This window comes from Camelina sativa, chromosome 3 (assembly GCF_030686135.1).
Source record: "Camelina sativa cultivar CO46 ecotype springtype chromosome 3, ASM3068613v1".
NCBI classification, from domain to species: Eukaryota; Viridiplantae; Streptophyta; class Magnoliopsida; order Brassicales; family Brassicaceae; genus Camelina; species Camelina sativa.
Window position 1 is genome coordinate 6464198 of NC_141882.1, and position 26799 is coordinate 6490996.

The following is a 26799-nucleotide window of genomic DNA, read 5'->3' on the forward strand; positions in this document are numbered from 1 at the left end:
CATATTCTAATTACAAACCTAAAGTGTCACGCATACATCTACTTTATTTACACTCTTTTCTCTGTCAAGTATATCATTAGTCTTAATATCAATCAAGTTTCCTACAATGATCGGCTTAGAACTTAACTTGATCCCTAGCACAAAAAACGAACTTAATTTTGCCAACTAATATACATAAATATCAAATGAGTACATTACCAAAAATGAGAGCAAATGCATTCGAATTTTCTTCTTATTTTAGTCAATCATAACAAATATTGTTTAGATCAGTAAAATACAACGAAAAAAATAAAAATATTTAATAAGTCTGAAATGTTAATCGCCCTCTTCAACAACTCAACATCTTGAATGATACTTTGCGAAAGTAATCCACCTGGAAAATAAACAGTATATCAAAAAAAAAGAATGGGATTCTATCTCAAAAGAAGGCACAAATGGAGCTTAATCAAAAATATATAAATTGGGGATGGTACAACAATAATAGGATTCATGATAGTACCAATGATTCAGATCTTTGCGGCCCTTTTGCCTAAGAAATCTATCTATTAATGTTTTGGGTTTGTTGTAATCCACAAACAGTAGAACGGTGAATGAAACTTTGTTAACAATATAGAGGCAAAAAAAAAAGGAAATTAATGATGAAACCTGATTTATAGCATTTTTGAAAATCAAATCCTCGAAGCTGACAGCAATTCTCATGAGCTCGTTAATTCCTTGTAGCCCAAGATTTGGAACTTGTTTCTCTAGTGTTTCCATTCTGCTCAATTAAACATGTTGATAGGTCAAGATCGATGTATCCTTTTATATATATCTACAGAAACTTCGCTTTAAAGTGGCTCTCAAGTGAGAAAATATGACGACACACACACAATTTCTACAATGAACTTACATCTTGTAGGCATTACTTCGGCGTGAATCCGGTGGCAGTTGAGTTCTCCAGTCATCTGTGTTCGCGGCAGGTTCTCCTTTCAGAAAAATAAATGCTTTGAATTGTCATTGTCCATATGATGAGCATCTACGAATATGTTTCTAATTCCATATAAAACTGAGAAAACAAAAACATATCATATTTTGTCTGTCTCAAGCGTAGAGAACATACTACACAGCTTTGCATGAAGACATTCACCTTATCACACCAAAACAAGATTCTGCTCCTACATGAAAGACGTTACTGACAGTGACAGGAAAAAAAAAAAAAATAGTCGTTAACTATATATACCCGAATCCATGGATGTTACATTATTAGCAGCGGCATGGATAGATGATGAGGAAGAACCAGCTGCATTTTGCGACTTAGTCCCAAGAGTTCTCATCTTCATGGATATTTTCTGGAGGTAATCAGTCTGAAGGTATACATGGATTTCACAGCCCATATATTTGTGTGAGTCCATTCCCCTCTCACAAATCTTTATATATGTTGAGAGATACGTTTTTAATTAATAACCTGGTTTAAAGCACCGCTGAAAACACTCTCCTCGAATCTGGTTGCAATTCTTCTGAGCTCCTCTAGTCCAGATAAAGAAGATGGAAGGGGAAGGTACTGCTTTAGTGTTTCGATTCTGCGCAAGTGGCAAGTAAATCAGTTTAAAAAAATATATATATAGGGTCAAGGAACAACGACACCACAATAAAACCTTGCATTTGGGTAGGATTTAACAAAAAAAAATAATTATACGAAAGCTACAGTGGGAATGATGATAATTAGAAAATTTTGCAGGGATGTAAAGTACTCTATGGTATATATTAAACTTACATCTTGTTGACAATCTTCTGACGTGAATCAGGGGGCAATTGAGTTCTCCAGTCACATGTGTCCATGGCAGGTTCTTCTTTTGGAATAGAAGGCCTCTGATTGTTATCATCCATCAAGTGTCCTGTATTTTTACAAGCCATGGAGCGAAAAGTATCAATACATGCTTGTGATTTAGGAGATCTCCGGGATTCACATGATTGACTTGATGAAAAGACTTATATATTATTGATAAAAGGGTAGATTTACTATTATCATAAATGTGAAGGACTTGTTAAGCGAGTAAGTGGCTGTGGTATATAATATTTGGATAAATAAGCTTACTGGCTAATGAATTAATAAATCTGAGAGAAACTATTATACTTCTAACTTTCTAAGGTTTCCTCCAAAATCTATCAACTCGAATCAATGGATCGATGTTACCGTTATTACCGGCAGGGATAGATGGGGAAGAACCAGTTGCATTTTGCTCCAGTTTTAGTAGCTTCCTTGATATTTTCCGAAGGTAATCAGTCTGAAAGTAGATACAAAAAAAAAAAAAAGTGTATCAGGAGTATACATGGATTTCATATCGGGGCTACCAATAGTATTTATGGTCATGCTGTGATTTTCATTGCCAATCACAATCTTTATATTTACCACACTAACAAACAAAAATATATATGTTCAGAGCCAAGGGCATATTTATTTGTCAGTTACCTGGTTAACAGCACATCTGAAAGTTCTATCCTCGAAAGAACCAGCAATATGGACGGCTTTGTGCTCGTTAAGGTGCTTCTTTAATGTTTTAACTCTGCGCCAGTGGGCAAGTAAACCAGGTAAGTAAAAGAGAAAGAAAAGAAAAACTTATAGATCATCAATAACAAAAATCTACTATATATACGTAATACTAGACTATAATCAGAGACCAAGAAAAAAACTTACATTTTCTTGAGGATCTTCCCTCGTAAAACAGGTGTCATTTGAGTTCTCCAATCATATGTGTCCATGGTGGGGTTTCCACTTTGAAGAGGAGGCCTCATCAAGTATATATAGTAGACTTCTACATATATAACCTCATCAATTAAAACAAATATTGAATGTGTGAATGAATTACCCTATATGTCTATATCATGGTGTCTAGGGGCGTGCATAGTGCGATCAAATGGAAGTACAAATAAACAGAACGAACGATTGAGTACCAACAGTTTCGTGGGTTCACTTTATCGGCCAAATCAAAACGTTTAATCCATTCTCGTAATCAATAGGGATTAAAAACAAAACAAAAAGCGAGATCGTACATGGTGACAATATTACTTTCGCATCTCAGCTCAAAGCGTTAAGAAAAAAGTAGGATATTCAAAAGTTTGCACCTCAAAGCTCAAATCAAGAACCCTATCGACGAATCTCAGCCTTCCTTCAGGGGGTGCGGTGCGGAGAGACGAAAGATCGTTTTAGAAATATGAGAATAGGCAAACATCCGAATAAACAAACAACAGTACAGAGGTTGGAGTTATACGGCCCACTGAGCCCAAACATATACATCACAAAATAGGGCTGGGCAAAATAACCGATAACCAAATAACCGACCGAAACCGAACCGAAAAAAACCAAACCGAACCGAACCGAAATTCTTCAAATACCCGAATGGTTAGTAAAAATCTATATCCAAACTAACTGAAACCGAACCGAACCGAACCGACAATTAAATGGTTAACCGAAATATCCGAAAACCTAGAAGATATCAAATATTATATACTTAATATTATGCAAAACTATAAAATAAACTTAAAATATAAATTATTTCTAGATTCAAAACAATTAAATATTTTAAATAATCAATATATGTAAATGTTATTATTTTGAATTTACAAAGTTAAATACTATTTTGTAAAATTGAATCCATATTTTTCCCTTTTTTGTATTTTTGTTATTGTATATTTGGTTAATTTTGGTTATATTCGGTTAGTTTTGGTTATATTTGATTTATTTGGTTAATGTTAATATAATTTATGTTAGTTATGGTTATTTATTTAAATAACCAAACCGAAACCGAACCGAAAGAAACCGAACCGAACCGAACCGAAATTTCAAAAATATCCAAATGGTTACTATATTACTATATCCAAAATAACCGAAACCGAATACAACCGAACCGAAACCGAATGGTTAACCGAATGCCCAGGCCTATCACAAAAGATGGGAAAATGAATGTGATTATGAGGGCCCACGGTCTATTTCCCTACAAAAAGTATTGTATTGAACCAGATATATCCAGTTCTTTACCCTCGGTCTATATGTTCCCGAAATAAAAGTTCCAAACCAATTTTCCCCCTAATCCAAAGTTCGAAAGTTATATCTCCACAGTTTAATTCTTCTACATCAATTAACCCATAATCGTGGATTATATCGGTTAACTATTTACTTAACCGATTAGGAGAAAACTAAACCTAGATTAAACCAAACTAAACCCGATTTCGACCCGTTTATCTTCGATTTCACTATCCATTATCCCCAAAATCCCTAAAACTAAAAATCCCCAAATTTGCGAAGAACCCTAGATCGAAACCCAATTCTTTGCTTAGATTTCTTTGGGAAAACAGCTTCAATGGCGATTGTCTTTTCAGATGCTGACTTCGGAGGAGATTTCGATGAAGAAGCACATGACAGAGATGAACTTCACATCGACCAGTTGGTGAATGAGTTCGTCGATGAACCACCAGTCCGCCATGATGTGTATCCGGAGAGTGATACCGATGAAAACGGTGATGGTACAGAGCCAATTCATACACATATCAGGCGCGGTGATGGGCATTTGTACGATAAGCAGACATTCTTCAGTGGAGTCGCTTTCAAAGAAGCAGTGACGGACTATGTTCTCAGAACTGTAAACAATCTGAAGCAATACATGTATGATAAATATAAAATTGGCTTTATATGTGTTGGTTGTAATGGAGATGATGGTTCACGGTGTGAGTGGAAGGTGTATGCCGCAATTCTGCCAAGTGATAACATGTGGAGGATTAGAAAGTTTAATGATAAGCATAGTTGTATCCCTAATGGAGAATGTGAGATGTTCAAAGTTCCACATATAGCTAGGTTGTTTCTTGATAAGATTAGAGATAATCCTGAGTATTTCATGCCAATGAAAATGGAAGAAATCATAAAGGAAAGGTGGAAGATTAGTGTCACTAGGCATCAGTGTCAGGCGGCTAGAAAGAAGGCACTAATTTGGATTGATAAGGAGTATGATGAACAATTTACTAGATTAAGAGATTATGCTGCTGAGATATTAGAATCTAACAAAGATTCACATGTAGAGGTTGAATGTGTGACGACTGATGAAGGGAAAGACATGTTTAATAGGTTCTATGTTTGTTTTGACAACATAAGAAGAACATGGAAAGAGACTTGTAGGCCTCTAATAGGAATTGATGGTTGCTTCCTAAAGAATAAGGTGAAGGGACAGCTTTTGGTAGTTTTAGGTAGGGATGCGAACATTGGTATCTATCCAATAGCATGGGGGATGTTAAAGTTGAAAACACAGACAATTGGGTTTGGTTTATGAAGTTGCTGAAGACTGACCTTTGATTGAATGATGGTGATGGCTTTATACTGATTTCTGATAGGCAAAAGGTAACTTCTTATCTCTTGGCTTGTAACTGATGTTGATAGTTCTTTTGTTTATGGTAACTAACAATGATTATTCTTATTGTTTAGGGATTGATCAAGGCTGTTCAGCTGGAGTTACCAAAGATGGAGCATCGAATGTGTGTGCAACACATCTATGGGAACTTGAAGAAGTATCATGGTAATAAAACCCGAATGAAGCCACTATTGTGGGATTTAGCATGGTCTTACAATGATGTGGATTACAAGCGGCACTTGGAGAGGATCTACTGCTATGATACTGGTGTGTACAATGATGTCATGAGGACAAACCCAAAAAGTAATCTCAAGAAGAAGTAATCTCAAGAAGAAGAACCAAACTCAATAAAAGGAATCGATTATGAACAACGAAAATCGATTTTAGGTTTTATTTGGGATTCTGGGTTTATAGTAAACGGATCGGGTTTGTGCATCAAACTGGTTCAACATCTGGTTTACTTTCGGGACATATCTGGTTTGGTCTCGGGTTTAGACGGTAAACCGATATAATCCAGAATTGTGGAGATATAGTTTTCGAACTTTGGATTCGGAGGGAAATTGGTTTGGAACTTTTATTTCGGGGACATATAGACGAAGAGTAAAAAACGGGATTTATCTGGTTCGATACAATACTTCTCGTGGGAAACTAAACCGTCGGCCCATGATTACGAAGATAACTAGTAAGAGTTATTAATTACATCTCCCCGTCTTATAAAATAAAAGCATAAACTGATAAAAGAGTGGAAAAGGGAACAAAAGAGAAGCAACAAAAGATGGGCAAGAGCAAAAACTTGCTACAACTTTACGAATTGACATCATCATCTATCAGAGGAAAAAAAAAAAAAAAAACTAAAAAAATACAAAAAAAAATTAACTCGTCTCACTGTCTGTCACTAGAATCATTTTATCCGTCTGCAAAAGCCAAGGGAATGGGACGAGTCGACGATTATCTATCTATATTCTTATCCATATCATATAGTTACAGTTATGCGTAGTCTAGAGAACATGTCAAAGACAAAAGAATGTTCTTGTTGATGGTTGTTGTGTTTGTCCTAGTTACATATCAGGGCTCGGGTTGTTGTTATCCAGAGGAATGTTAAGGTCAGGGAGCAAGAAGGAGGAATCCTCATTCTTTTGTGATTCAGCCTGCACACATAATATGATTTGTAAGTGATTTTTATGTTACATATACTCACTCACAAGAGTGATAATATTCAGAGTGGGTCATTTAACCTGCATCTTCTTCAAAGACTCGTTTCTTGCTTTTTGTTGCTTGAGCAGTTCCCGCATACTTGCGAGTTCCTGATTCACGCAACAAGTATAAATATTAAAAGTTGCGACTCTTTGTACTTGATATAATCAGAACAACATGGGGAAAGAGAGATTACATTTTTCAAGCCTTTCTTTTCCTTTAAGAGCAAACTCTCCTCTTCTTTAAGTTGAGCAAGCGTCTGTAGACAGCAAAGCAACATACAGTGATTAAAGATGTGATCTCACAAAAAACGGATAATGTTCTTTCTTTTCCTTGTTTTACCTTTTTCTTTCTTGATCTCTTGAAAGGGATTGTTGTTTTTACATTCGTTTGAGAAATCTGCAACAAACCAACCAAAAAAAAAAAGATTGTGGCTTCTGACAACACTAGATACGCAATGAGACAATGAAAGAACAATCTCTGTGAAATCTAGAGGATCATAAGCTTTAAGACATCCCTACATATTTCAAAACGCCAAATCATAGACAGTTAGTTAATCACCAAAAACACTAAAAAGGAATCTTCTTTCTTGGTCAACTACTTACTTACTTAGACCAAACAAAAAATAAAAGAAAAGCAAATATGAACATAAGTGCATCTTTTTCTCCTACATCGAGACACAAACTTAAATTCGAAAGAATAGAATCACGTGACTGGAGCGTGATTCGGAAGACTTATAAGCGTGGCCACGACCTCACACTTTTTTTTTTTTTTTTGTCACGAATTATCCACATAACCCCAACTTGTCCTTATCACGTTCTTTTAATTTACAAACCCAAAACTGGTGACTTTGTGGGTTCTCTACTTTGGTAAGATAAGATGATTCATCGCCTTAATTAAACCATAGATAAAGAAAAAATAAGCTTAAGTAAGTAAACAAGACTGTCACCAATAATTTATATGAAAGGAAAGCGATTTTGACCAAAGGAAGAAGGTGCTTTTGGAGGGCTCAGTCAAACTGCCGCGTGGAGTGGAGAGTTTTTGACTTTTGTTTTTCCACGTCAGCTATTACCTATGAGACGTATGATGTTCCACGCCGCATCTGATCACACCACAGACGCACCAAACCCCCCAAACCTAATCCGCCACGAAAACGCCTCACGACCCATAAAAGAGGCAACCCTCATAATAAGCAATTATATATAACGCCAGCCATTACTTCTCTAATTGGACCCAACTACCCCCCCTAGACACACTCAATCACAGGGGTAACCTCGTCATTGGAATGGATGAAGATGACCCTTGCTTGAATTTAGCGAACAGTTTCAGGAACAAAGCATTCGTGAGACGTGAACTTTGGTCACACACCACCACTTAACACAATCATCTAGATGTGAGGACACGGAGTCGCAGAAATGGAAAAAGCAGAGAAGATAGATTAAATTGAGTTACTATGAAGAAAAAAAGGAACGTGAGGCTTTGACGGGACATCCAGGGTAAACATAGTGACATTTTATGGTCAACGTGAAGTCGGAGTATAGATCGGAAAGGCCAAGGTTGCGTGACCGGCGAAGAAGCCGATCCCTGGAAGAAATGACGGAAATGACCCTAAGAGAAACAAATATGAGCAAAAGTGGCGGTAGTTGCGGATAACAAGGAAGACGACTGAGAGAGATTACGTGAAGATGGGAATGGCCAAAAAAAACAAAAAAACAAAACAAAACAAAACGACTAGGCTTCTTAGGTATGACACGGTGGCTATAGCCGCCGTCAAAACGCCGCATCCCAGGGGTATATACGTTAAACACACACACAAAACAAAACAGAGTAACGCTAGTTGTTTTTTTTTCAACTGTTGAACATGTAGTAACCAAAAAGGGAAGTGATCAAACGAACCTTAGATCTAACGGCCTCAGAGAGTTTAACGGCACCGCTCGACTCCTCAAATCCATCAACGGCACCAGCACCACCACCGCTAAAAGAAGTGGCACCGCTCCAGGAAAGAGGCGTCGTGGGACTAGCACGCGTATTATTCTCATCTCCCTTCTTCCTCAGCGACGCCGACTTGGTCCTCCTCTGACGCACCGTCCACTTCAGCTTGAGATCCGACGCGCCGCCGCCGCCGCCGCACTTCGTATCAGGAAGTGACGACGGCTCAGAATGGAGGAGGCAGATCAGAGCCTGCGCCACCAATGAATCATCATCCATAGCTTCATGAATCCAGTCTCCGCCGGTCATGGTCTCTTACGTTGGACCTTCCACCGATTTTAGAGAGAGAGAGAAGAAGCAGAAATGGTGGCGAAAAGTGGAGAAGAAGAAAAATCTCCGTGGCATATTAAATGGGTGGATTATTTATATATATATAAAAAAAAAATATATATATATATATAGATTGGGAACGTTTTCACACACATACACAGTTATTATTATTATTAGTAGATTGAAATTATTTGTGAATTTTCCCTGAATATGTCTTTTTTTCTTGGTGAAAGTGGGACCCATGAGAATACATACGTGGCATTAAGTATTTTTGGTACTTTGCGAAAAGGTAATGGATGGACGCCTAGTAGGGTTTGGCGTCGGTCTGGAGTCTGTACGATTACCATTCGCGCGGTGAGTGTGAGACAGTGAGAGCTATCTATTTTGGCTTGCGTGACGGTTCAGTTACGTCCCATTACTCCTCTATTAATGCAGTTTCGGGATAGTTTTGTTTTGTGGACGTGTGAGCTCAATCAATTCTTACAGGCAAAAAAACATTTTCATCTTTCACGATTGTAGTAGTCTGTAGATTCCATTTTTCTATTGTACACTATGGTTGGATAAAGTTTTACGAAATTAGGATTTTTTTTCTTTTGTCTTTTTATGTTCATTTATAACCTAACTGGTTAGTAGTTGAGTTTATATTTCTTTTTCTTTTTCTCAAGTATGCATTGAACTCGGGTTGTTTTCTTTTTTGGCCTCAATTGAAATTTTAATTTAAAGTCCCAGTTCATTTTTTAAATTGTCAAAAAAAACCAAAAAAAAAGTCGGTGAGAAAGAAAACAACACCTAAGGGCTTTTGTGACTTCGTGGGTCGAAATAGAAAGTTCAATTGGGCTTTTTTGTTTTTAACATATTAACTAGACATGTCTCGATCTGTAAACGTGTTTGAAAATTATATCCGGTTTATCAGACTTTTGCCTAACCGATTTTAATTCTCAATGAACCGGAAAGTCAACATTTTCAATTCACTTAAACCGCACTTTCTGTAATCTGTTATCGTCATCACTTCCACTTACACACACACCCCCCCAAAGCCCTAAATCCTTCGGACCAGCCAAAACCATGGCGCTTCATCTCGCCAGACGCCAGCAAAGGTTACCATCAAACCCATATTTGATTCGGCGTTTCTCAAATTCGCCATCGGATTCACCTCCCAAAGTCGCAAACTCATCTGTTGAAAAACCCTCTCAGTCACCGTCTTCTCCGTCTCCGTCGGACTCTTCTCCCTTCTTCGACATCAAGACCACACTGAAACAGAAATTGCAGAATCAGCAGGAGCAAGGTAGGAGAACATTCCCCAGATCCGATGCCCAATCTCAGAATCGCGGACCGATTAGTTTCTCCGGTAACCAGTCACGCGTATCTCAACAGGATTTGGGGAAGAACCTCGCCAAGTTTCAGCGGAGATCCACCGTCCCACCTCCGAGGGATCCATCACAGTCTCCGCCGCAGGTTTCCTTTGAGGCGCTTTTTAATAAGCAGAAGGCCGCACCAAACTCATCGGATCCTAGATATCGGAAAGCCCATTCTTTCGATTCGAGCACCTTACTGGAAAATTTGAAGAATTTGAGGACGCAGACTAACACTTCGAACAACATGGGGAAGAGAGGAAGTTTGTTAGGGAACTTCAAGAGCACTGGAGGAGAAGCATTGCACATGCCCCCGGAGAGAAGGGAAGGTGAAACAGAGGAGACGATTACAGAGTTCTTAACGTTTTATAACGAAGAAGAATTAGGTGAGAAACTAAGGATGCTTAGGCCAGAGGGAGATAAAGAAGAAGGATGGTTCTCTTTACAGGAGTTGAATCAGAGGTTGGTTAAGCTAAGGCAAGTGGAAGAGAAAGAGGCCCAATCTCGGACTAAGAACTTTGCGGCACTCAGAAATGTTATATCATCTATTAAGAATGACTCTGACAAAAATGAAGTTCTCACCCGTACGTTCTGAGCCTCTTCTTATGACTCTCTCTCTCTATGCGATACTTTATGTGTTGGTTTTTGCTTAGGACTCGAGGTGTTGAGATGTAGATTTGATTTTGTTGTCTGGAGTTATGTTTTGCTGTCGAATTGACATATATGTCATATATATGAGGAGGTTTCTTTGCTTGCAGAGCAGAATGCTGTCATTATGGGTCATCTGGGTGGTATCCCTAAATACAAGCTTCTTCCTCCAAAAGAGGAGCTAGTTGAGACTGTAAGTTTTTTCACTCTTACACTTTGAAGTTAGTTACTTGTTTAATCTAATTTAGTCGGAATCGAAAGGCTTCTTTGGTGATCTTTCGTCTATGATAGTTTCTACAATGCTCTGTTGTGACTATTACAAGAAACTGTGGGTATTGATCTGTTTTATTTGACTGCATCGACAAAGTATTTCCACCCAGATAACATGTCCTCTGCGGAGAAGATGAAAATTGAGCTCACGAAAGTCAGGGAAGAGTTCAAGATGTCGGAATCAGATTGTGGTTCTGCACGTGTGCAAGGTAATTTCTACATAAAGGCTAGTGCTATGATCAATGTTGGTTTTAGCCATCAAAAGGAATACATGTTCTTAGACCGATTGTCTTGTGGTGTCTGTGGTCTCTTCTTGCAGTGGCACAACTCACTACTAAGATCAAGCATTTATCCTCGTCTCTACACAAAAAGGTGAAACTTCAAATTGTTTACGATATTTTTTTGTGAATCTTACCGTCCCAGTTTCTTTTTCTATACACCTTATGTTTATACATGGTGGTGGCTTTATAAACGTAGGACAAGCATTCACGGAAGGGGCTATTAGGGATGGTGCAGAAACGGAAGAAACTGTTGAAATATCTAAGACGAACTGATTGGAATTCTTACTGCCTTGTCCTGTCAAAACTCAGCCTTCGTGACAACCCGGAGTACAAGTTATAAGCTTTATGCGGTAGAAACCCTGTGATTTTATGTCTGCACTCTTTTTGGTTCAGGCAACTCTCTGTTGTGAGTGAGGCTTAGCTGTTCAAACCCCTCTTAGGCATTTTACTATGTAGGGAAGAAACTTGTTCTACTTTCTCTTACTCCATTGTTCCACCTGGAGCTCTTCAATCATGCATTTGTAGCAAAGAAATGAAGTTGTGGATCTCTTTCATTGATGTTTAGTAATCCCTTTCACATTTGAGTTGTGATAATAAAGTTAATTACGAACAAGCCTCATGATTTTTCATTTTACAGTTTTCGCTAGCTAAATTAAGCTCATGACTTGGTGCCAATTTAAAGCAATGATTTAAATGATCTTTTCCCAAATGTCACATTGAAGAAGAGGAACATTAAGGTTTTTGGTAGAGAAATTATATCTACAGACTCAAAACATCATATGCCGTTTTCTCACAAACCAAGAGCACCGAGAGGCGTTTTCCCCTGGCCGGCCTCAAAGTAAAAGATCAACATGGCAACCATTGCGAGCCTCGAGTGCTTAATCTCTGCCAATTTCAACCGCTCCAGCTTCTCTCTGTCCGGCTCATAAACACCGTCGCGATTTTTGCCGGCGAGACCCAACGGATCGAAGAATCTTCCACCGGGGTATCCCTGATCACCGGTATAGTTTGCGAAATTCTCGGCAGTCCTTGACCACGGTGTCGCCCACTCAACCGATTGAGAATCCGGGTTGAAGAAATCGACCCATCGTTTGCTCTCCACCCAACCCATGAGAAGCAATTGGGTTCCAAGAAGCGACCCGAAGGAGAAGGGAGCGATCGCGCTTGGCTCAGCTCCAGCTTCGAACCACGGCACACCGCTCCATGCCTGGCCGACGAAGATCCCAAGAACTGCCGCCATCGCCCATCGGCCATGGATCAGCTCAGCCTCTCTGTACCATTTCAGAAAAGCCGGGTCCTTTCCCAAACCCAATGGGTCGAACCCGAAATCTCCCGGTAGCCTGCAAATATCATACACATTTGACTCAATAAATTCGACCTTTTTCATACTCTTTCGAACACAGTGAAATATATTAGAACCAAATGAGTATCCAAGACCTTTAGAACTATCAAAATCTATTGTTCAAGCTATAGTCAGCATTGTTCATACTAGTAACTGAGAGTGAGAGATTAAACTTTAATCATTAAAGAGGATAGACTTACGAGCCATCGAGCCATTCAGGGTCAAGGAGGTTGCCGCCACCTTTAACGGCAGGGATCCAAGATTTCTTAGACTGAGTAGCCGCAGCAGCGAAGATCAGAGTTTTCCTGCCAACTCTCTGAGCTCCAGTGCCTACGCCGCTTCCCAACGCGGTGGCACTCCTCTTGCCTCCGGCGAGGAAAGAAGAACCAAGCCCACTGAGGACAGCTCCGGAGACCGCCATCGCCATGAGATCTCTAATATACCTCTCTCAAGATGTGGAGAAATAAGTGTTTCTTTGGTTGTTCACTCTCAATTTTTCGGAGTAGAAAGAATCAAAGAGAGAGGAGATAAAGAGGGACAATGTGAGAGATAATGAGAATCTATACACGAAATCTCAGAGGCTGTCGTGGATAGATATCTGACCAATTAGGAGTCAATATACAACTTCACCATATCCACATCACCCACACTCACTACTGTCTTGTTCTGCCAACTCAGTATTTTTTATTTATTATATTTTCCTTTTCTAAAATCAAATTTATGACGTCAACATAAAATGACACGTGGGAAACTCAGTCTCCTTCTTCTTATTGAAATGCAAATGACAGCCAATGAATTTGTACAACGTGGCATTGCAGCTATTTTAAGATTACACCATTACATGATTTTTATAAAAAAAAAAGAACAGAATTTTGAAATATATTAGAAAATTAACGATTAAACGGCGGTGAATCCCAAGTGGGCGGAGGAAGCTGAACCAACGGTTGATTTGAACCCATGTCCGGGTTTGGTGTAACCGGGAATGGATTTTCCGGTATTGTTGGGATTGACTCGATCGGTGGCGCGAATGACGTTACCGGCGTTTGGTCCGGCGGTAGCCATGGATTCGTGACCTCTGGCGGATTCGTAAATACGGGAGTTTGCGGTGGGTAATCTCCGAGGACCGGTGGTGCGGAGAATACCGGAACTGTCGAAGGATCTTCTACAGTCGGTGGTAATGTAAATGCCGGCGGTATCTCTTCAACCGGCGGAGGTAATGTAATCACCGGCGGTATCTCTTCAACCGGCGGAGGTAAAATCGGCGGGAATTCTTGAACCGGTGGCGGTAAAATTGAAGGGAGGTCTTCAACCGGCGGAGGTAAGTCTTGCACCGGTGGAGGCAAACTCGGCGGGAAATTTTCAGCCGGCGGAGGTAAAATCGAAGGGAGGTTTTCAACCGGTGGAGGCAAAATCGGTGGGAAATCTTCAGCCGGCGGAGGTAAAATCGAAGGGAGGTCTTCAACCGGTGGGGGTAAAATTGGCGGGAAATCTTGAACCGGTGGAGGGAGAGTCACGGGAATGACTGGTGGCGAAGGTGTTGACTGTTCAATTGGTGGTTCGATGGTTACATCAGGTGGTGGAAGCTCCGGCGAAGATTGGTCAGGCGGCGATGGAATCAGCGGTTCTCCGATGACTACATCCGGTGGGAGGTCATCTACCGGTGGAGGAGTTCCGGTGGTTATAACCGGCGGTAAAAATTGTGCAGCTGGCGGCGTTAATGTAGACCGGTCTAATGGCGGAGGAAGGAGAAAAACTGGAGTTGGCGGCTGTGAGCCTGTAGGTATATCAGGCGGCGAAAACCATGCTATTGATGGCATGGGCGGTAGGTCGGCAACTAGCGGCGGAGGAGATGTACCGACAGTTCCTGGGGCTCCGCCACCTAAAAGAGGACCAGGAGGTGAGCCGGTGATTCCCGGAGCTCCACCGCCTAAAAGAGGAGGCGGAGTCATTGTAAACGGTGGCTGTGAAACCGTGCCGCCAGGTAGTGATGGTGGTGGCGATAAAACTAATGGAAGAGGTGGTGAGGGAAGAGAAGAAGATAATGGTGGCGGAAGTGGCGCAGTAGGTGGAGGCAGGGGCAGTACCGGAGCAGTAGGTGGAGGCAGCGGCAGTACCGGAGCAGTAGGTGGAGGCAGCGGCAGTACCGGAGCAGTAGGTGGAGGCAGCGGCAATACCGGAGTAGTAGGTGGAGGTAGGATTGGAACAGGAGACGGCGTCACCGATGGTGGCAATGGAGGGTGTGTAAAAATCGGCGTAGGGACAAATGGCATAACCGGATGTACTGGCGGCGGCGGACAAGGTACTGGTGCCGGTGGAGCTGGTGCTACCACACAATTAATGCAAGGCTGAGGAGTTGGTGGTTCTGGGGCAGGCACACAAGTGATGCAAGGCTGAGGAGGTGGCAGTGCAGGGGTTGGGACACAAGTAATGCAAGGCTGTGGAGGAGGCGATGGTGGAGGTGGGCAAGGAACCGGAACTGGCGGTGGCGGTGATGGTTGTACACAAGTAACACATGGTGGTGCACCGTTGACTATGACTGGAGGCGGCGGTGGTGGGCAGGGTGTGACAACAGGGAGTAACGGTGGGGGAGGAAGGAGAAGAGGCGGTGGTAAGATCACCGGAGGAGGCAAAAAAGGGTTTTCAGGACAAGGGATAAGTGGGAAATTCCATTGACCGCAAGTGCCGAAAATGCACCGGAAAAACACGTCACACTTTGTTGCGAAGGCTTCACCGTTTCTAATTCGGCTTCTTCTTCTGCTGCTTTTGACTGTCTTGTTTCTTTTTGCCAAGCTATTCTTGTTGTTGTCTCTGTGTCTGTTGTGTGGATTCTCTATTGCTTCTGTAATTGAAACACTGATCAATAGAAGTGTAACTACACATCTTAGGACGATTCTCTTCATCTTTTTTCGTAAGGCATGCAAGAACTAAACTAGGCATATGTGTATGTATTTATAGTCGAATCATTGATGGGTGACTACTTATGTTGGATTCTTTTGGCAATTCTTATGTTTGACACACTACCAAATGACCAAAGTTTTTGTAAGGATTCAATTCAATGAATATTTTTGGTAGTAAAGGAGTATTTATTTGGATACACAATCCAATGTAAAAGAAGGCAATAACTAAAAGTGACTCGAATTTAGAGCTCTGAGGTAAGTGATAGCCAGCCCACACTCTGCTCATAGAATATTGAAGTGAATATAGACAGAACTACGAGTATTTGGTTTCTGTTGTCACAAAAAATCTCCAACTAACCCATAAATAAATCATATACGTGGTTGGCTTGGCTGATACCAAAATCAGATTTTTTTAATTTGGTTGGATTAAAGCCAAAAGGCCCAAAATCATAGTCTATAGTCCCGGTTTGATCATAACCGAGTTGGTGCAAGACATCTAATATAATTGACCGAGGAGATGAAATATTGAGGAGATATTGTTAAATCGATATGAAGAAACAAAAGGTAAAGAAGAAGAAGAGAGTAGAAGAAGTAACTTAATGCGGAGAAGGCTGACGTGCGTGGATTCTTCTATGTAATGCTCTGATCGAAGAAGTCGCATTGAATTACAAATCGAGAGTTTTCTTCACTTCGAGACATGTTAACGTTATCTTATTCTACGCCGTTGCTTCAGCTGCTCTTCGTTATTAGTTATTACCACATTTAACACTGCTCTGACCCACATACTCAGAATGACCCTTTTTTACCTTTAAATGACTCATAGTCTTCGATACTTTTTGGGCCCAAATTTAATAATCAATCACTAAGCTCGGCCCATTATATTAAGGGTTTGAATAACTTTTTTAGCCTAGAGTAGACGAATATACTGAACTTTACTAGATGCGTGATGATTATTCATTACGTGAATTGATTTAAAGAAAACACCAAAAATTGTTTACAAACAAACAAAATTGTAACGTTACATTCTACGTTGTTTAGTAATCATCATCACATTCACACCAGCTTAGATAGAATAAAAAAGAAAAAAAAAAAAAGACAAAATGAAAAGAAACGGAAAAAAGCAGAGTGATATCAGAAAATGACTAGTGTTTGAGCGGAGGGGATTCCATTAACAGTGGAGGAACCTTATCAAAGGCCTCCGTCCACCGTCGAGAAATGTACGGGAACATCTGGAGGAGGCAGCCAAGTTATTGGCGGCATAGGTGTAAACTCAAACTCCGGCGGTGGAAGAGAGAACATAGGCGGCGTTTCGAATTGAAATGCTGGTGGTGGTAGCCATAACGGCGGGGGCTGTGTCGTCGGATTTCCACCTGGTTGTGGCGGCGGAGGAGACGGCACCAAAGGCGGTGGAAACACTATCGTAGGCGGTGGCGGTGAAGGGAAGTAGAAAAATGGTGGCGGAGAGGGAGGAGGTGGAGAAGGAACGAGCGGTGAAGGTGGAGGCGGTGGCGGTGATGGAACCAAAGGCGGTGGAGAAGGCACAAGCGGCGGTAGACGTGGGGGCGGCCTTGGACGCGGAAGCAGTGGCGGTGGTGGTGATGGGACCAACGGTGGCCGTGGGGACGGCCTTGGACGCGGTCTCGGACGTGGTGGTGGACGCGATGGTTGGAAAGGAAGAAAGGGGTTTTCCGGTGAGGGTGTTGTAGGGAAAGGCCAATGGCCACAGGTTCCGAATAAGTATTGATACAGAGGATCGCAGTTTCTGCGTCCACGGTTCTGACCGCTATCTCTGCGTCTTCCTCTGTTTGATTGCTTTTGTTCCTTTATTGTCAGAGCTTCTGCGTTAAGGTAAGCTTTCTCTTCATGATCTGATATGGACACTGACTCTGTTGTGTGAATGATTAAAAGGAATAGAGACAACAAAAATACAACCACAAGTAGTTGTTTTGCTTTCATCATCTCTTTGGCTCTCTTCTTCTTATGGGTACAAAACCGCAACGTACAATACAATTATATACTAGGATTAAGAGATTAAAAGACCATTTTAATACTGTTCTATTTGTATTGCATATTTTGTATCCATGAATATATAAATTTGATTAATGTGATGAGGATGCATGTCATGGGAAAATGTAGAAATAGTAAATGCCGAGGGAAGGATAAAGATTAATATTCTGATTCCTGATTACTTACACAGCTTGGCAAAGTGACAGATCACATAAATTAAAACTCATTTATGGCACACGACCTTTTTTATTTTCCAATCTGAATCATAAAACTTTAGGTTTGCGGCATGTTCTTTAGTAGTTTTACTTGCTACTAGTTTTTTGGTATTTCCATGGACCATATAGTTTTTCTTAAGTTATTTTTAACCGTAGAAAAAACATGCAAATTAACTAGGTCAGTATATATCGTTTATCTGAGTCAATTAATGTTAGTAATACAACTATACAGAAATGATTGTGATTTATTTTTGTATATCTCATTCTCAAAACTAATCTAGAAAGGATCGTTAGATTTTGGTATATGTGCATTGAAAGCTAAGTTTGCTTAGAATGATGTGCCACCGTTGAAATTGAATGTTTTGCCCATTCATTCAGTTCATGCTTATCTTTATCCTCTGCAGACTCTTTTTTTCCTTGACAACGTTTTCTTCAATAGTCAAAACTATTATCTTCAGTCACCACTACTGCTAATTAACACTCTTCACTTCTGAATTGCAAAAATAAAATAACTAAAGAGAAACGATAAAATAATAATTTACGCAGGAGTAAATAGGTCGACAATGTGGGCCGTATATTCACCAAAGGCCTATTTTAAGTTTAGGCCCAAATAACTCAATGAATTAGAAAGGTGTACAGCGGAACAAAGGATTTCAACGGAATCGGATGAATAAATTCGATGAGTGAGAAGGTAGTAGCAGTAGCACTTCAGAGCTAATAAACAAATCCGATAGATTTATCTCTAAAATCTCAACGATGTATCTTCCTACTTTGGGCCCTTCATCAGATCCCACCTCTTCATCTTCTTTGGTATGATATCTCTAATTTAGTAATTTTTTTACAGAGAATATCTGTATTCTTCTTTCTGGTTAAAATCTTCTTAATTGGGAAGAAAAAGATTCAATTTTTAAGTAAGACCCATTTGTGGGAAAAGGAGGAAAAATCCTAACTTGAGAGTTAATACTACTTTCTTTTGTCGTCGTATCAGTTAATTTTAGTGTTGCTTGTTTGTTTATTTGTTTAATTCATTATTATCAGGCACCAAAGAGGATGATGCTACAGAGATGCGACAGTGGGTTTAAGCTAAGGAAGCTTAACGATGATGTTGTAGAAGATAATGTGCAGCAGATCGAGTCAAACATCACACAAGTAGAGAGTAATCCCGTTTCCGAATCAGAAGCAGGTTTGGTGCCTCACACAGCAGCAGAGCCCACTACTCAAGGTACTCTTTTGTTTCACCCTCTTACTTAATTAGCTAAGCTTATGTTTTGAGGTAATTGGGTTATATGGCTGTGAGTATTGTGTTTGCTTTCTTGGAGAGCTGCTGCATTTAAGTATCTCTTAGGGTTTTTATGGGTCTAGTTTTCATTTGTTGACATTTTCTTGTGTTGTTCACATGCATGTGTTTTTAAGAGGAGACTCAAAAGTTGTCAGCCAAATCACAGTTGTATACGTTATGTTCTGTGAAGCACTGGAACGCACCAATATATGAGAGCATCGCTGAGGGACCTGGCCATATGAAATTGTAAGAGGACATCATTTTCTGCACTCTCTTTTTTTTTTTTTATATATATATATATTTGAGGTTATATGAATCTGTTAGTGTTAGCATCCATCTTCTTGTTGTTGTTTTATTGTGTTCAGATTTACAGTCAAAGCTACGATTGAAATGAAGGAGGATTCTGGGATAACGTTTTTGGAATGTTTCGGGGATCCACATTCTAAGAAGAAACTAGCAGCTGAGCAGGCAGCCGAAGCAGCGCTTTGGTATCTTAAGAACGTGGGTCATGCTCTTCAGACAGAGAAACCTTCTCGTCGTCAAGGGCGTACGAAACCGATATAAAAGATGATGGTAACAGGTGAACACGCTGTATGATCTTTATCCAGTTGCAGGTGATCAAGTAGTCTTATTTTGTTCATGTTCCTAGGCTTTGAGGATTAGTTTTTGATATAAGCTCTACCTAGGGAGCTCAATAGGGTAGCCTCTATCACAAAATACTCATCTATTTATAAGACTATGTTGATGTGTATCTGTAGCATCAGTTGTAAGTAAAGTATGGTTATCACTTCTCTTCTCTCTTTGGTTTCTCAGTGTAACAGTCACTCAGTGTGTGGATTTAAATGAAATGCTATTGGTTAAGATACATCCAGAAGAGAATTAAGGGACTTAATGTTTTTAAACTGCTCCTTCTCCATATGTAGAACTAGTAGAAATCACTGTGTTATGAAATGAGTTTTGTCTTGGCCTTCACATCAGTTTCCTGAAACCAACACAACATTGATCTGTGATTACATTGTCCCAATATTCTATACTACATTTCAATGTGTGATGATGATATGGCAATGAGAAATGTACCCTATATACTGAGCATATGTAGTGCCCACATAGTTTAGTGCTTGTCTGGTGTTTGCATCATATCAAATTTATGGAAGAGATGCATACCGCATACGCTTATCAGTGTACATCTTTTTATTGTTGAATCATAGGGGGCTTACCGGTGGGAATTCAAAGCAAATAGTATTATTGCCTAGTCTGCGGCATTTGAAAGTGTATTTGTTTTACACAGTTGTGCATCATCAATGTGATGAACAACAACTCCTCCCCCAACTGAACCAACAAATATAGCAAAAAATGGACCTATAGTTGTAAACTTGCTCTGTTTGAATAGGAAGAATTGAAATGTCTTAAGCATCAAAGATGGAGCAAACAAAACAAGGAGAAAGAGTACATACCAAAAACTCATTCTGATGAGGAAACGCGGAGCAAGAAACTATGTCTGGGTCCCTTGAGCGAGGATTCCAATTATAAGCAGAGACAGTTAACTATGATGATAATGTGAAGAAGGTGTATATAGAGACTACTAGAGAGAGGCTTTGTAAACAGAGAGCAGATTGTGGTGGAAAAGTTGAAGAAGACAAGAATCAAAATCTCAATAATGCTTCGTAAAGCCCATTAAGTTGGTCAGTACTTTGCTTGTAAAGCCCATTAATGTTTCTTACTTTTTTTTCTTTTCTTAAACACGTCTTGATTATTACCAAAAAAAGAAAAGGAAAAGTTAAAAAGTAAAAAAAGTAAATTGTGAGTTATCGAGAAGAAAGAATCATTTTAATTATATAAAGAAGAGGAGGAAATCGTAGACTCTGTGTGTGTTCCAATCAGGTGGCCTCGTCGTCAGCACAGCACTCAAGTAGGAAGGAGAAGTCTTCTCTCTCAGATAAATATTGTTTTGCTGCTGCTGGCTCTTTCTCTCTCTCTCTCTATCGTCTCGTGGTCTGCTTCTTCTCTTTCCTTTTCTGTGTTTTGTTAATTTTCTCTTTTTTTTTTTTGCTTATATATACATATATAATTATTAGTTGCTTCGTCTTCCCCAAAAGAAAAAGAAAAAAAAAAAACGAAAACTCGTGTGTATATCTCTTAATTCTTTTTGTGTGCGATATTGTAAAATCAAAATTGTGCAGAGATGCGTCGCTCATCATCCAAGAAGAAATCAGCTGAATCAGTCGCCACGGATCTCTTTCGCTCAGGTTTCTTTCTTCTTCCCTCTCGCTTTAGGGTTTATGTGATTCTTCTTCTTTTTTTTTTTTTTTTTTTTTTTTTTTTTTTTTTTTTATAATTTTCTTTGGTTTGGGATTTCGTTTGTGAATTCCAATCTTTCTTCTTATTTTTTTTTCAATTCCAAATTTGGATCGAATTCTCATTACTCTTTTGATGGGCTCTTCTTTTGCGCTGATGAACGAATCATTGGATTATCTCAGAATTGAGCTCTGCGATTGAAAAAAAAAAAATCTAACAAAACCAGTAGGTCACTAATACTTTGTTTGTTTTTTTATCTCTCGCCCGGTGGCTTTGTATATACGTTTTTGTATCCTCCTTACTTTGTTTTTGACCTTTTGTTTTGCTTTCTTGGTTCAGCTTCGAGCAAGGCCTCGACTAAAGAGATGGATCGTATTGATCAGTTATTCAATCAGTATGCCAATCGATCTTCCAATCTCATTGAGTATGTAATCAAATCCCAATTCTTCTTTTATTATTCACTTGAGATTGAGATGCATTATGACTACTTCGATATGCTTTTTTTTTTTTTTGGGTACTAATTTATCATCCCTCCCCTCAACAGCCCTGAAGGAATTGAGCAACTCTGCTCCAATTTGGATGTCTCCCATACCGATATCAGAATCTTGATGCTTGCTTGGTAAAATTTTTTCCTTGATTTGTTTGTTTTCTTCTTTACCACTGTTTACATAATAATCCCCTTCTAAACTTTTCCATTCCCAGGAAAATGAAAGCTGAGAAACAAGGTTACTTCACTAATGTAAGGGGATTGCTCTAGTTTTGTCTTTGGTACTCGGATTTTAGTTTGTGATTTTGGTTATTTTTTTTATCTTTATTAACTCACTCTGCAATGCTATCCCTTTGTAGGAGGAGTGGAGAAGAGGCCTCAAGGCTTTAAGAGCTGATACTCTCAATAAGTTGAAGAAAGCCCTTCCCGAGCTTGAGAAAGAGGTTCACACTTTTTGTCCTTTATTTTATTTTGTACTTCGTATTGTTGTTTTATCCTAATAGACTGGAGGATCATGTTAAACTTTTCTACCTTATTTTTTGTTTTGTCTCTTCAAAAGGTCAGGAGGCCTACCAATTTTGCAGATTTCTATGCTTATGCCTTCAATTATTGTCTAACAGGTTTGGATTTATTTCTGTTTCTTCATGAGATATTTTGCTGTTTCTCTTTCACTTCTTTCCATGTTTGTGTGACTTTTTTTTTTTTGTTTTACTATTCAATCAATGCACAGAGGAAAAACAGAAGAGTATTGACATAGAGACTATCTGCCAACTCCTAGAAATTGTTATGGGATCTACTTTTCGAGCCCAAGTTGACTACTTTGTCGAGTATCTTAAGGTTTGAATCACTCTGAGAGAGTCTCACATTTTTGTCATTATGGTTTATTAGCAATGTTTTCATAACATTATATGATTTGTTGTTTGACACAGATCCAAAACGACTACAAAGTCATAAACATGGACCAATGGATGGGCTTGTACCGGTTCTGTAACGAGGTATGTTTCCCCAATTCTCTTATCTCTTAGCACTTTAGCAAGCTTCATCAACTAACTCGAATTGTTTCTTACTTGTACAGATAAGCTTCCCGGACATGGGCAACTACAACCCAGAGCTTGCATGGCCGTTGATTCTTGACAATTTTGTTGAGTGGATTGCTGAAAAACAAGCCTGAAATCCTTATGTGTCCTCCCAAGTCTCAGCTTCAAAGCGTCTTTACTTGAGTAGGTAACCCATTCCGATATAACTTGAACCCTCTTTAGGCTTTTTTGTTTTTGTTTTGTTTGCTCTGGTTATTAACACTATCTTTGATGTTTTGGTATGGTTTGCAGGATCAGTGGGGCTCATCAAACAGCTTTTTCAGCACATTTTTTACTTCACTTTTCATCTTTCAAACATTAAAAAAGACACATTATATGATTCTTGTTACATGTGATTAACTTTCAATAGAGGGAACACATTATGTTTTGGTTCATAAACATCAACGTTCTATATTAGTAACCAATGATTTTGAATTTGCTTGAACAATCACTGTGTGTATAATATACATTTACTTATTCATCTAAACAGACGTCATTCTGCTACACACACGACACTCTTAACATTTTATCAACCATTAGATTCATTTTCCAATGGACGGTCTAGATTAGCTTTTACACCATTACTAAAGAATCCTAAAACCCCGCGAAGAAGAGAATCAAACCAAAAATCCCTTACGAAGAATTCCAGATGCTCTCTTAAACCCTAGGAAAACCCCCCAACCTTTGCTACTCGTGAGTCCCGAGTTCTTCATGGCACGTCTCTTCAGATTTCTGAGAAGAACAGTGATTAGTTCATCGCCTTCGATTTTTAGCCGAAACCCTAGAACATGTGTTCTGTCAAATCAAAATGGGACTATTGGTTTGTTGACGAGCCGTAAGTTTCTTAGCTCGGGGGGTTATGTGTCGGAAATGAGGAAATCAGCTTTCGAGGGTAACATTCTCCGGTTAATTCGTTCTGAGATTCAGTCCGAGCTCGATCACTCGCCTCCTCTTCAGGTATTTTCATTTTTGTAATTGCTTGGCATCAGTCATCTGATACTAAAGTCTAGACCTTTCTGGAATCTGTGATATGAATCATCTCAAACGCAATATGATGATCTCGAGTTCGAATCATGTTTGTTCCCCCGTTTGATTGAGTTTTTGTTGTGGCAAACACAAAAGTTTAGTTTATGCCTTTTGTGAGAGCCCAATTCGAGTAAGAATGACATTCTGGTTTGTCTGATAGCTGAACTGAGCAAAATTGTTTGTACATAAAAATTTCAGCCTGAGGAGAGGTTTGGCCCATTCACAGTGGAAGAGCGGCCGGGGGAGCAATGGATTAGCTTGAGAAGAAAATTTGGGGACAAGGAAGATATTAAAATCGAAGCAACCATGTTTGATGGATCAGTTCCATCATCAAAATCTACAAGCAGCGACCCTGAAGATGTTCAGCTTCATATTACTTTCATTGTCAACATCTCTAAGGGTGATGGTCAGACATTTGAGATCATGTGTTCTGCTTGGCCTGATACCATACAGATCTCCAAGTTCTTTGTTCGTAAATACAGCAAGAACTCACCAAATGCCTATATTGGACCAGAATTCCAGTACTGTGATTTTATCCCCCTCTTTTTATAGAACTAACTTCTTCTTTTTGTGTTTTGTGTGTTTCTGATATGATGTATCTCATGTTGGTTTTTTAATAAATTTACAGGGAAATGGAAGAGGAACTTCAAGACTCGGTTTATCGTTTTTTGGAGGATAGAGGTATAGGTGATGATCTTGCTGAGTTCTTGCATCAGTACATGAAGAACAAAGATAAAGCTGAGTATATTAGATGGATGGAGACTGTTAAATCTTATGTTGAGCAAAAATGAAACCTTCTGATTACCACATTCTTAAGCATCCAATGAATGTTCCCTTGGATATGGGTTTTATATAGAATTTTATTGGCATGGTTCTTAGTTTCCAGAGTTATGTGACATGTATGGATCTAATATGATATAATTGCGTACATACTTGTTCCCTTCTCAATGCAGCAACCTACTCCACGGCCAAAAAAAATTACAAGATGGGAGAAACAGATGGTTGTACTCTATGTGTGACATCTCCAAAATAGAAACCTCGTCTAAACTGCAAAGTCAGGGACGAAATTTGCTGTACATAATATTTATGTTTTTGATCTTTTACTAGAACACCGATAATTGCAGAACAAATTAACACCATGGGAAAACCAAACGTGGCCCAACATAGAGATCAAACGAAAGAAATGGGCAAATTTTACTTGGTTATCCAGTAAATGAATATGAGAAATGTGCATACAGCCGCAACTAGAGAAAGAATGATTGTATCCATCGACTTTTTCCTCTTAATCGCTGACAGAATAGTGTTGACCTGCAGTGGTTTTAAACCATCGCATTGCAGGGTGAGATATATGGATGATACACATAACACGGGCCATGCCCGGACATAAAGAAAGCAAACAAGTGTGTAGATAATAAAAGGAAAGATATTTGTACCGTGGGTAGACGGCTGGCGACATTGCTAAGCTTTGAGTTGATGCCTCCAAAAGTTGAACGTTGAAAGACTAGTGTACCGAGTGTGGCCTGAGCTTGTGAAATGACACCATCCATCTGCAGAGTTTATATAATAGGCAGCTCACATAAGTCATGGGGTGTTGGATTAACTTGAGAAAGCCTGTCTTAATGTATGCAACAGCTGTAGACTCTAACAAATATTAATACCAAAGGAGTATGTATATTAAACCTGCGCTGTATTGCGGTTGATTCCCATATGTTCCTTGAGCAAGGACTGTTCAGAGCCATCCCCAGCTTCTAAATCTAATCTAGTCCGATCAAATTCCCTAAAGTCGTCAAGAAGTGAAGCATGCTCTTGTTTTGCTTTAAGACTGGAGCGGTGTCGATAAAATTCCTGCATTATAAGTGAATCAATCAATCATACATACAGGAACAAGACTGATATAACAAAAGTTGAGTCATACATACAGGAACAAGACTGATATAACAAAGGTTGAGTCAAACATACAGGAACAAGACTGATATACCTGAGTAAGATCCTGAAGGATCTCTTGATGTCGAGTTAAAGTATGTGAGACCATTTCTGATCCGCCTGAAGAGACCCAAGCTTGCATCTGGGCGTTAACTTGTTGTAGTTGTCTAAGAAGTAAGTCAATACCAGCTTCAAGATCACTCTCAGTGCCATCTAACTTAGATAAAGGCTTAGTGGAAACAAGTCTACGATAAGAATGCATCTGCTCATCAAGCTGAGCTTCAATCTTTCTAGCCTGTGGGATTCAAATGACAACAACACAAAGACAGACTCGTTTTTTTAAGTAATCAGAAGAGAGATTGCATCTCAATTGGATCCAGTAGAATGATAAATTCCCCTAATTCGAATAGAATCTAATTTAAAAAAACCTAAAATTAGACGCTACGAGCTTGACAACAAGTGTTCCAAAGAATAATTATTACCCCAGTAGCTTGGAATCAAATCACGCTAGAGAATTTTTTAAAAATTGAAAGTACCTGTTTCCGTAAAGCATCCCAAGAGCTAGGTACATCCATGGCGTCCACAGAATCTGTAAAAAAAAACTCTCTTCTTTCTGAAAGAGATCAAACGGATCGTGTCGTTTCCGTTTTTTTTTTTTTTTTTTTACCGATGAGACGACAATTATCCCGGAGCAAAGAGATTCTTCTTCTTCTTCTTCTTCCTCGTAAACCAGAAAGATGCGATCGATCTAATTGGTTCGAAATTGTGAGACAAAAGTAGAGAGAAAACGGGATCGGATCGCGAGAGTCGGTTCGGAGACGCAGACAAATTTTGCTGCGTGCCCCTTCAAACCACCAGAGCTAATTTGCTTCG

General features: G+C 39.4%; 10 protein-coding genes across 19 annotated transcripts; 5 read left to right on the forward strand and 5 right to left on the reverse strand.

Annotated features, from left to right (window-relative positions):
* Positions 1-207: 207 nt before the first annotated feature.
* Positions 208-3227, reverse strand: LOC104774503 (uncharacterized). Of its 5 annotated transcripts, none has more exons than XM_019243477.2 (10): positions 3103-3227; positions 2675-2792; positions 2450-2543; positions 2183-2264; positions 1754-1874; positions 1445-1559; positions 1220-1343; positions 890-965; positions 646-757; positions 208-373 (listed from the first exon to the last, which is right to left on the reverse strand). In XM_019243477.2, the coding sequence occupies exons 2-10, from the start codon at positions 2770-2772 to the stop codon at positions 329-331; spliced, it is 867 nt and encodes a 288-aa protein (XP_019099022.1). In that variant the 5' UTR covers positions 2773-2792; positions 3103-3227; the 3' UTR covers positions 208-328. The 5 variants fall into 5 exon arrangements, with proteins under 5 accessions (XP_019099022.1, XP_019099021.1, XP_087364669.1 ...); XM_019243476.2 differs by having other exon boundaries at positions 2174-2264; XM_087508543.1 differs by having other exon boundaries at positions 3031-3199.
* Positions 3228-4337: 1110 nt separating this feature from the next.
* Positions 4338-5113, forward strand: LOC147946646 (uncharacterized). The gene is made up of 2 exons (XM_087495778.1): positions 4338-5051; positions 5096-5113. The coding sequence occupies exons 1-2, from the start codon at positions 4338-4340 to the stop codon at positions 5111-5113; spliced, it is 732 nt and encodes a 243-aa protein (XP_087351904.1).
* A 903-nt stretch (positions 5114-6016) lies between these two features.
* Positions 6017-8925, reverse strand: LOC104774528 (uncharacterized). Its single transcript, XM_087508544.1, has 5 exons — positions 8466-8925; positions 6912-6968; positions 6766-6828; positions 6611-6679; positions 6017-6523 (listed from the first exon to the last, which is right to left on the reverse strand). The coding sequence occupies exons 1-5, from the start codon at positions 8805-8807 to the stop codon at positions 6434-6436; spliced, it is 621 nt and encodes a 206-aa protein (XP_087364670.1). The 5' UTR covers positions 8808-8925; the 3' UTR covers positions 6017-6433.
* An 897-nt stretch (positions 8926-9822) lies between these two features.
* Positions 9823-12719, forward strand: LOC104774561 (uncharacterized). Of its 2 annotated transcripts, none has more exons than XR_015595280.1 (5): positions 9823-10764; positions 10944-11021; positions 11196-11307; positions 11418-11470; positions 11576-11992. XR_015595280.1 is itself a non-coding variant. In XM_087508546.1 (5 exons), exons 1-5 carry the CDS (start codon positions 9894-9896, stop codon positions 11717-11719), a joined length of 1263 nt encoding a protein of 420 aa, XP_087364672.1. In that variant the 5' UTR covers positions 9825-9893; the 3' UTR covers positions 11720-12719. The 2 variants fall into 2 exon arrangements, 1 of the variants encoding a protein (XP_087364672.1); XM_087508546.1 differs by having other exon boundaries at positions 9825-10764; positions 10939-11021; positions 11576-12719.
* Positions 12045-13219, reverse strand: LOC104774548 (chlorophyll a-b binding protein CP24 10B, chloroplastic). The gene is made up of 2 exons (XM_087508547.1): positions 12922-13219; positions 12045-12719 (listed from the first exon to the last, which is right to left on the reverse strand). The coding sequence occupies exons 1-2, from the start codon at positions 13146-13148 to the stop codon at positions 12170-12172; spliced, it is 777 nt and encodes a 258-aa protein (XP_087364673.1). The 5' UTR covers positions 13149-13219; the 3' UTR covers positions 12045-12169.
* A 246-nt stretch (positions 13220-13465) lies between these two features.
* On the reverse strand, positions 13466-15791 carry LOC104743326 (uncharacterized). The gene has a single exon (XM_087508545.1). The coding sequence runs from the start codon at positions 15619-15621 to the stop codon at positions 13612-13614; it is 2010 nt and encodes a 669-aa protein (XP_087364671.1). The 5' UTR covers positions 15622-15791; the 3' UTR covers positions 13466-13611.
* Positions 15792-17329: 1538 nt separating this feature from the next.
* Positions 17330-19986, forward strand: LOC104774594 (uncharacterized). The gene is made up of 5 exons (XM_010499144.3): positions 17330-17466; positions 18387-18650; positions 18879-19062; positions 19254-19365; positions 19485-19986. The coding sequence occupies exons 2-5, from the start codon at positions 18597-18599 to the stop codon at positions 19681-19683; spliced, it is 549 nt and encodes a 182-aa protein (XP_010497446.1). The 5' UTR covers positions 17330-17466; positions 18387-18596; the 3' UTR covers positions 19684-19986.
* A 913-nt stretch (positions 19987-20899) lies between these two features.
* Positions 20900-23425, forward strand: LOC104774612 (uncharacterized). Of its 5 annotated transcripts, none has more exons than XM_087508553.1 (12): positions 20930-21111; positions 21300-21365; positions 21597-21639; positions 21754-21838; positions 21959-22033; positions 22117-22153; positions 22261-22344; positions 22461-22521; positions 22632-22738; positions 22831-22896; positions 22977-23125; positions 23230-23425. In XM_087508553.1, exons 4-11 carry the CDS (start codon positions 21780-21782, stop codon positions 23070-23072), a joined length of 585 nt encoding a protein of 194 aa, XP_087364679.1. In that variant the 5' UTR covers positions 20930-21111; positions 21300-21365; positions 21597-21639; positions 21754-21779; the 3' UTR covers positions 23073-23125; positions 23230-23425. The 5 variants fall into 5 exon arrangements, with proteins under 5 accessions (XP_087364677.1, XP_010497462.1, XP_087364679.1 ...); XM_087508554.1 differs by having other exon boundaries at positions 20977-21111; positions 22977-23121; XM_087508551.1 differs by lacking the exon at positions 21597-21639 and having other exon boundaries at positions 20900-21111.
* Positions 23426-23572: 147 nt separating this feature from the next.
* Positions 23573-24955, forward strand: LOC104774651 (uncharacterized protein At2g39795, mitochondrial). The gene is made up of 3 exons (XM_010499173.3): positions 23573-23934; positions 24202-24524; positions 24632-24955. Exons 1-3 carry the CDS (start codon positions 23689-23691, stop codon positions 24792-24794), a joined length of 732 nt encoding a protein of 243 aa, XP_010497475.1. The 5' UTR covers positions 23573-23688; the 3' UTR covers positions 24795-24955.
* Positions 24956-25033: 78 nt separating this feature from the next.
* On the reverse strand, positions 25034-26798 carry LOC104774638 (Golgi SNAP receptor complex member 1-1). Its single transcript, XM_010499166.3, has 5 exons — positions 26463-26798; positions 25982-26221; positions 25684-25848; positions 25437-25550; positions 25034-25311 (listed from the first exon to the last, which is right to left on the reverse strand). The coding sequence occupies exons 1-5, from the start codon at positions 26499-26501 to the stop codon at positions 25198-25200; spliced, it is 672 nt and encodes a 223-aa protein (XP_010497468.1). The 5' UTR covers positions 26502-26798; the 3' UTR covers positions 25034-25197.
* Position 26799: the final 1 nt, after the last annotated feature.